The sequence below is a fragment of the Bidens hawaiensis genome, unplaced genomic scaffold, assembly GCF_021521415.1.
Source record: "Bidens hawaiensis isolate Kalapana, Puna unplaced genomic scaffold, B.hawaiensis_p1.1 tig00037611_1, whole genome shotgun sequence".
Taxonomy (NCBI): domain Eukaryota; kingdom Viridiplantae; phylum Streptophyta; class Magnoliopsida; order Asterales; family Asteraceae; genus Bidens; species Bidens hawaiensis.
This window is the reverse complement of record NW_027496569.1, coordinates 21909-30989: the sequence shown is the minus strand read 5'-3', so window position 1 is coordinate 30989 and position 9081 is coordinate 21909. Positions and strand designations below refer to the sequence as shown.

The following is a 9081-nucleotide window of genomic DNA, read 5'->3' as shown; positions in this document are numbered from 1 at the left end:
TTGGTTAGATTGAATACGATAACACATACAATTCCCTTAACTGAGTCACACTGGCAATGACTGTTTGATAACCAGTGCCGTGTGTAAAGTGATTGTTGATGTCTAAGGTTTTGTCTGATTGATCAGTCTATAGTTAATCGTTAATAATTAATCTGTTAGGTTGCATGAGATAACTGTATGTTGCTTACTTGAATTCCCGGGTGTGATTTGCTTTGTAATTGCTTGAAACTCGTTTACTTGCTTGTTACTTAGTTCTCTAAATTCACTTTAATTGTTTGTGTGATCAGCACTAAAAACCAGTCACTTCATAATATTAAATCTGTACAGGAATCACATTGACCACATACTCCTGGTGTATACGATACCTTACTTATCCTATCTAGGTAGTTTAATTAGGTTTTTGATTGACTTGAACGACGGTCATCAACAATCACATCACTGTTGAACACATAAGTGAAGAACTTCAAAGAGCGGACATCTTAACAAAAGCATTGGCAAGGATAAAGTTTGCTACAATAAGGAAACTGTTCGGTGTTGAAGACTTACTTGTTCGTGATTAAGGGGGTGAAGGTTAGTTTTAATCCCTCCAAGTTAGAGTCAAGGGTTATTTAAATATGTCATAATATGTTTTAGTTAGTTTTATATTTATGTATTGTAGAAGGATTAAAGTTGTAATTAGCACTAAGATCAAAAGACTCTGTGGTCTAAATATACCTTCAAAATCAATAAAGATTTCATACCCTTTTGCAAATTGTTATCTTATATTTTGATCGATCATATCTATTTTCTTCTATCTTGGGCATCATACCATATAATGAGAGAATAATCAATTGTACCATTCATGCATTACAAAATGGCTGTGTATTTTTTTCAAGACAGATTTCGAGTCACTCAATTTTCATAAATGTATGGTTAATACACGTCCTGATACTGATAAATTCCATGATTAAGCATATGATTAATATAATGTTAATAAAGCTACAATGGGTTGTTCCCTCACTAACATCGGCTAGTTCCGGTCCTTGATGGTCACTGCATGCATGCAGCCGGTCCATGCTGGTTAAGTGCGGTTTGTTCATGTGGGGCCAACCCAAGTGCGCGACCCGTTGTCTAATACCGAGCTGCCGTTCATCTCGACCTGCAATGCTGCATTGCTGCTGAGAAGCTGCATTCCCTCCTCACCCATCTGTTGAACTTCAGAAGGTGAGAGTATCCTGATGCATCGCACACACACAACAAATTCCCTGGCATTTATAGATCATTTATTATAGTTAAATTAGTTGTTAGTTATAAATATCAGACAATCTTAGGGGTGTTTATGGTGTGGTTCGGCTGGTTTTGACTAAAATTATGGGCCGAACCGCTAACTACTATTTCGGGGAAGGTCAAACCAAACCGGCCAGTTTTACTGGCTTGACGGTTTTCGCAGTTTGGCGTTTTGAATTGATTTCTCTATTACTTTTTCTCAAAATCTTTAAATGAAAAGTTTATAATCGTTGGGTGATTAATGATTATCCATATATATATAACTACATGTTTTAAAATTAAAAACATATAAAATAGAACTTAAACGGCCAATTCCTGGTTCCAAATCGAACTGCTGCCAAAATCAAATGGTGAAACAAAACATCTATGGTTTAGGCCAAACTACTAACTATGGTTTCAGGGAATGAGTAAGCCAAACCAGCCGGTTTTTGCAGTTTGACGGTATGACGTTTTAACTTATATTTTTTATTTTCCTTCCCAAAGATTATGAATTTTTTTTTAATTTTTGAATACATATAGTTCAAAATTATAATACGTATAAATCATATTTCAAAAAAAAAAATATACGAATAGTAAAAGTAAACGAAAGCGAACCGCCACAAACTGAACCTACTGGATCTCAAACCGGCCGAACCACGCTACTTGCTTCAGTTTGTGCGGTTTTAACGGTTTATAAACACCCTGACAAACATAAAAACTTACTCCCATGGGTCGTCTCCAACTAGAAGAACATCATTTTCGAAATCCACATACACCAACTTCCAACCCGACCCTCTCAAATCATTAAGCAGCCCTTCAAGCCCGAACATCTTCTCAATATCGCTACGAAGTTCATCATAGTTCTTGAAACTTGACACGTCAATAGACCTTCCCACGGACCCCGTCTTTTGAATCTGTAACGAAACACAAGTTTTAAGCCCAACCCCGTGTTTCAGTTTCATAAATCTTAACTATAATATATACCTTCGTGTAAGTCCGAACGCTTGCAGGAGGAATAACTTGTTGCCATGTGTTATTATTCAAAAGCGCGCTATCATGAAACTCACCATTGCTAGAAGACGCACCACCCGAGTTATCAGGCAAAGAATAAGCTTGAGAATCAACGAGGCTAACCGATGTGATTTGTGACTGAACGTCTTGACTCGAGCTGAAATTGTTACTCACTAAATAACTAGACGGGTTTTGGAACTCGATATCTTTCAAGTTACAAAAATCATCCAAAACCGTACTAGAAACCGAAGGGTCAACCACCGTACTACCACCGTTAGTATCAACATTAAGACAGTTGTATGCATTTCCGCTTTGAGGATTATCGTGGCTCTCATCTGTTGAGTCTTTGAAACCGCACGCGTTTGAGGGACATTTGGAGCTGTTGTTATTCACTTGTGGGTCCCATGTGTCCTGCCCGAGATTCGGGTATGAGCTGAGTACATTAGTATCCGGATACGAGAATAACCCGTCAATCTGAGGCGAATCGAATTGTTGACCGTGAAGTATGCTCGAGTCAAACGGGGATAACTGGTTAAGAAATGGAAACTCGTGTGCAAGGTTTTGAGGAGAGTTGATCGGTTTCGAGTCTGATTTAACGTTTTCCGGTTGTTGAGGAATTGGGTTGGATTGTGGTGGCGTGTTTGACATTACGGTTACGGTGGCAGTGTTGGGTTGAATAAGTTGAAAATGACTTCTGTTGGCGGGAAAACTTTCTTGAACATTAGGTTTCATTAACATCTTGATCATTTGTTCCGGCCAAAAGTTAGACATCGAAGGGTTTGAAAAGTTTGCGTTTATGGTATCGGGTGCCCGCATGAACGGTGGTCGGGTTACAATGTTGTCCCATTCGGGCTGCGGTCCTAGAAAAGCGGAATTAAATGGTCGTTTAAGGCTTGAAGTGAGAGACGGGAAAATGAAGAGGCTTTCGGGGGCCTCGATGTCCCACGGGCTCACTCGACTTTGCTTATCACCACAGCCGGGCTCGTCCCACTCGACCTGAAGGTTATGCCACTTGGATCCGGGCCATCTTAATGGGTCCAGGTCGCTAATCCCGATAATTGTACCCATGTATCTGCATTAACAACAAGAGGTCGCACAATATTCTAACCAAGTTTACAAAATAGTTCCCAAAATTTCCAAGTTTTCTGTTAAAGTCACTTATAAATTTTTTGTTAGTCTAAAGTCACTCAACTTCCGATGAAAATGTATACAGATCTCAGTTACTATTTATTGAAAATAAATATCCAGTTTGAATCAAATTTAACAGTTATGAAACATGGCTATTATTTAGTGATAATTTTTTCTTCACTATCACTAGTAACCAAGATTAATTTATGTTCCATTTGTCTAACTTATTTCTAAAAAGTTAATTTATTAAAATAAAATTACATGTGATTAGAACACCTAATGAAAAACTTTAGTGACTTTCATGGAACACTTGGGAAACTTTGTTACGACTGAAGTTTTCCCTAAAACATTTATGAAAATTTCATGCCTGCGTTTTCCGGATTCTTCGGTTTCAAACATCATTCCAAACCTCATGCCAACCGTAAGTTGTGTACCATACACCGATTTCCTATACCTCGCCAATGGAATCACGAATTCCGAAGGACATGCCCTAGATAAGAAAGTAGTTTTAACAATACGATCTGTCTTAAACGAGACAACTTAATAACAAAATTAGCTAGAAGGCAAACGGATCAAAACTAGTTTTATTCAAATCCTTGCAAGTGCAAGGCTAGGGGAATTTTAGGCGGAAAAAAATTGTTGTTTAAAAAGAAAAAAAAAATTGGCATTAATAATTACTTTTTAAAATGGACCTGTGTGACCGGCCCGTTTTAAGAGCGCAGTTACCTCGGGTTGTAGAATATTGTAAAGGGGGTTCGGTTAGCAGCAGCATGAGCTGCAGCAGCCAGAACTCCAATGTGCATGCTATCCGCGGATAAAACCGATGATGGCAAAGATGTATTCTGACGGTTTGCTCTTCTTACACCCAATAATAATTGCGACTTCTCATCCCTACAAAAAAATAATTACATTATTTACATTAAACATAAATATAATTTAGGTTCGGTTTTCAGGTTATTCGGTTATTTGGATCGGGTTATTCCAGTTATTCGAAATTGAATTTTTTTATCTGAATTCGGATTCGAACTGGATTGGAAATTGAAAACCGGATTTGAAATCGGAAATTTGAATTCAGTTGATTCAAATAGCCCGAATTATGAGATTAAAGTAAATAAAGTTAAATAATATTATGCATATTGAAAATTAATAAATAAAATATATGTATTAAAACAGAATATCACAAATTAACTATATTCGGAATTTGGATTCTGAAATTCAGAAAACATAATTCAAACTCGGTTCGGTTCGGTTCGGTTCGGTTAAAACTTTAGATATTTCGACTCCGATTCTAATAATGAGCACCCTGTTCTATATTAGTTTATCTATCATTACAAAAGAAATGATTTTGAGGGGAAATGTTTGGTGTCTTTAAATGTTTGTTTTGTCTTGTCAATTTACATACTCATTTTAGCAAACAATATTAATGACAAAAATACCCCTTGTAAACATCATGTGGACTGGCCAATGCCCTTGTCCTTTTTGTTGTTTGCTTCAAGTCATTGTATCACCACATGGATGTTAATTCGGTTAACCATTAGGGTCAAAATCGGGAATCGACACACTCCCTCTTTCTGAATGGTTGTTAAATCGGTTAGACATTTGATTAATAATTAAAATTTTGTACCTTATAAATAAAACAGCGTCACCAGCTTTAAGCCTTTTAGCACCAACAAACATGCTCCATCCCGTAGTAAGTAAGTGACGTTTCGGCTGCCCTGCATTACAAGACAAACCATTTTAATTTTTATACAATGCAAGACAATATATAACTACACAATAATAAATGGTACAAAACTTACAAAAAACACAAGTTTGATGGGTTTTTTTATGTACGTAACATATACTGATACACATTTGTATGTTAAAGGTACCAAACTTTAGACATATGAGCTAATGATCAAAAAATTACACGATTTATATTTGTTCTCGCAATAATTTAGTGTTTTGAAATGACCTTATCCCACATATTTAAGTATATATAGAGGGATTAAAATAAAAAATAATTAACAAATAATAAACTAGTTAAGCCGAGCTCGAGCTTGAGTTTGAAGAACTACTTAGGGGACGGGGACGAGCTCGAACTCAGAATCAGCTTGGTTCATTTACACCCAAGTTCAAAACTTTTCTCGAAAAAGGAAGCTTTATAAATCTTATAAACACAAGTCTTCTCTTGATGTAAAATTAACCAAACTGTTAGCTTTCTTTCACTTTTTATCCAAATTAGAACCCCGAAAAAAGTAAGTAAAACATTGAAACACATTCTTTTCATTTCTTTCAAAAACAAGAACACAAAAGGATATATATTAAAAGCTTACCGCGGTATATATGACGGAAAGTCCAAGTATTATCATGCAAATCACGAACAATAAGCTCTTGAGTCGGAGGTTGCATTGAAAAATCCTAAAAAGAAAGCAAACCCATCACAAGAAATTGTGATAAGTAAATGCATTTTTCAAACAAAGATGTTACATGCTTTTTGTTTTAAGGAAAAAAAATATTACCAATTGTGGAAATAGTTTTTCGGCGGCTCTACGAGGTATAGAAAAGCCACCATGAGTGCTTGTATCACTCGGAGTCAATGTCTTGCAAAAGAACTCATTTGGATGTCTGCTCGGTTTCATCCCAAAGTCCGGTATTGGAAGAACATCTTTTTCCTGATTTTCAAATAAATTCAACCAATTTTGATGATTAAATTTTGAAAAAGAAATGAGTAACTGAGTTTTTAAACTTAAGTAGTTGACTTTTTGTTGAACAATTCAAAGTATGATGTTGTTTAAGTTGACTTCACATTTCTACAATTCATGCCAAGTATTCTTTTGGTATTTACTATAGAAGAAAGTCAAAAAGCTAAACTGTGAGTTTTAAACAATATTCAGTCAGAACTTAAAATTTATAATTTCAAGTAAATTAGGCCAGTATTTAGTCAGAAATCAAAATTTTGGTGATTATAAACTAAAAAAGATATGATAATTTAACTTTTTAACATAAGTAGTTGACTCTTTGTTGAAAGTCAAGAATGATATTTGTTTAGTCTAACTTTACATTTCTATAATTCATGAAACATTGAGGTTAACTTGACTCTCAGAGTCAAACTTTGACTTTTATTTTGGATGAATGTATCACTGTATCTTAACAACTCACCGAATTCACAGGTCGAAGGCTCATTTGGGCGTATATCTCATCGGTATCTTTATCCGCCTATTTAGACCACCAAATTAAACAGAAGGATTTAAATATGAGCAAACAATAAAAGGTGAAAAATGTATATAATTTGATGGGAAATTAGTGGACATACATGTAAGGTAGCATTTAAAACTTGACACAAAAGTTGAGAAGGGAGATTTGGATAATTTGGAACTTGTGATGTCGCCGTTCTATTTGTCGAAACCGCAACCTGGTTATAGAAAAAATAATAAAAATTATCAAAAAAAATAGAAAATGTAACAACTAGTTTTGGTGTTTACATAATCTACTAATCTAGTCACAAAATTATGAATCCATAAAAATGCAATTTTCAAGGGACCACCTTTCATGCAACTATTTATAACAAACGACCTAAAAGTGTACATGGACCAAAAAAACCTTTAAAACAAAGACACATAGGGCTATTGGTGCCCACAACTAAGGACTTATAAGTGCACATAATTCAAACTTATTTTGGATGTGAAACATGATGTCAAAGTAATGTGGATTGGTTCACATATATGTCTATTGCACTTTATACTAAAGATTCCAATTGGAGAAAAAAAATTATTATATTTATAATTAATATTCGAGTGACACCGATGACATTACAAACTCGATATAAAGAAGTAAGTACGGGGATTTTGAAGTTCTTTTAGACTTTTAGCAAGAGTTGAATGACGTCTTTGTTCAAATATATATTATTATTATTATTATTGGAATTTTGAAAAAAGATTAAAGTTCAGAGACATCTTAGAAGACCTAAACATGTTAAGACGCAAGGATTTGTACAAGCTCCAAGATGGATTAACAGCAAAGTATACAAAACAAGATTGCAATTTAAGCAAAATGGTTGAAGTAAAGGATGATAAAGCCAAGATTTCAATTCAAGCAAAATGGTTAAATTACAGATTTATATAAAAAAAATCAAGAAATTTGAGAATTACAAACCTGTTCACTGTGTCCTTGTGGGAAGTAATAAACAAGACTTCCCACCTGTGGGAGGCTCACCAATGGCCCAGCACATGCATGCCATAGCTCAGAATTTATTGGCTTCTTAATCACTACAATTTTAACCAAAATCCCACAATCAAACAAGCTGAAAAGACCAACTATTTTTTGTATATAATTCTTGCAAAATGTAAGGAAAAAATGAGAAATATTATTATATTACCAGAATGGTCTTGCATTTCCTTCAACAGTTTCATCTCCTCAAGCAAACCGTGTGTCCCACTATTCACACCTGCTTGATTCAACTTCTCTTGAATGGTGGTCATCCTTTCTATATCCACAACTTTAGGAACAAAATAAGATCCTCTTCTTAATCCAACAATCAAATCATATCATAACCCATGTCAAAAAGACCATAAAGATTCAATCTTGGCTCAAGTTTTGACCAAAATCACACAAAAACTTCATAACCCATGTCAAAAAGATCATAAAGATTCAATCTTAACTCAAGTTTTGACTAAAATCAAACCAAAACTTCATAACCCATGTCTCAAAGATCATAAAGACTCAAATTTTGACCAAAATCACATCAGAACTTCATAACCCATGTCATTAAATCCATTCTTGACTCAATTTTTGACCAAAATAACATCACAACTTCAAAACCCATGTAATAAAGATCATAAAAAAATCCACTCTTGACTTAAGTTTTAACCAAAATCACATCCCAAGATCATAAAGATTCAATCTTGACACATTTTTTACCAAAATCACATCACAACTTAATAACCCATGTCATAAAGATTAAGTTTTGACTCAAGTTATAACCAAAATCACATGATAACTTTAAAACCCATGTCATAAATGATTCAACCTTGACTCAAAATTTGACCAAAATCTCAAAGCTTTTGCATCTTAAAAACCCCACCAAAACCAAAAAGAACCAACCCTCAGAACTGAAAGAAACTAATGAATGAAAAAAAAAATTCTGATATCTAATTTAGGGGGCAAACACAGAGGAATATAAAATCAAATCCAAAATAAATACAGAGAATGCCCCAAAAACACACAACCAAGAAACAAAAACCTGCAAAATCTAAGTGGGTCCAACTTATTAAAAAGAAAAAAAAAACTATCAAAAAAGTTGTGTTTTTTGCATCAAAGCACACCTACCAAAGCATGAAGAGTGCTCTGTCTTTGAGTGTTCATAGGGACCTCCATGGAAAAGCAATCACCTTTCTGTAAAAGTGGTCATAATACTGATTTTTCACTCCACAAGAATACAAAATAAAAACACACCTTTAAATATTTATTAAAAAATTTATATATATATATATATATATTAGAAACCAGAAAGAAAGAATTGAGAGTGCATGCTAACTTTGTGTATATTGATTGGTTACATTTGCAGCTTTAAACTCTCAGATTTCAATATCAAGATTTATTTATTTATTTATTTTTAATATTTATTGCTTTTTTCACCCAAGAATTCTGCAGGAACAGAGATGGAAGAGTATAGATACACGAAAACGAACTCACATTTTCAAGATCAACAGCAAGGAA

General features: G+C 34.4%; 1 protein-coding gene across 3 annotated transcripts; it reads right to left on the bottom strand.

Moving 5' to 3' along the window:
• Nucleotides 1-842: 842 nt before the first annotated feature.
• Nucleotides 843-8866, bottom strand: LOC143589539 (auxin response factor 5-like). Of its 3 annotated transcripts, none has more exons than XM_077070273.1 (13): nt 8692-8866; nt 7742-7861; nt 7519-7631; nt 6680-6778; nt 6526-6582; nt 5886-6038; nt 5700-5784; nt 5009-5099; nt 4111-4275; nt 3752-3874; nt 2230-3328; nt 1969-2159; nt 843-1244 (listed from the first exon to the last, which is right to left on the bottom strand). In XM_077070273.1, the coding sequence occupies exons 2-13, from the start codon at nt 7842-7844 to the stop codon at nt 1076-1078; spliced, it is 2448 nt and encodes an 815-aa protein (XP_076926388.1). In that variant the 5' UTR covers nt 7845-7861; nt 8692-8866; the 3' UTR covers nt 843-1075. The 3 variants fall into 3 exon arrangements, with proteins under 3 accessions (XP_076926388.1, XP_076926389.1, XP_076926387.1); XM_077070274.1 differs by having other exon boundaries at nt 7742-7849; XM_077070272.1 differs by lacking the exon at nt 8692-8866 and adding an exon at nt 8243-8296 and having other exon boundaries at nt 7742-8067.
• Between the last annotated feature and the right edge of the window lie 215 nt (nt 8867-9081).

Coding starts and splice junctions, on each gene's coding strand:
- LOC143589539 (XM_077070273.1), bottom strand. CDS start 7,844: ATGACCACCATTCAAGAGAAGTTGAATCAAGCAGGTGTGAATAGTGGG. Junction 6,779..7,518: donor CACAAGGACACAGTGAACAG/GTTTGTAATTCT, acceptor TTCTATAACCAG/GTTGCGGTTTCGACAAATAG. Junction 5,100..5,699: donor TTTCCGTCATATATACCGCG/GTAAGCTTTTAA, acceptor CTTGTAATGCAG/GGCAGCCGAAACGTCACTTA.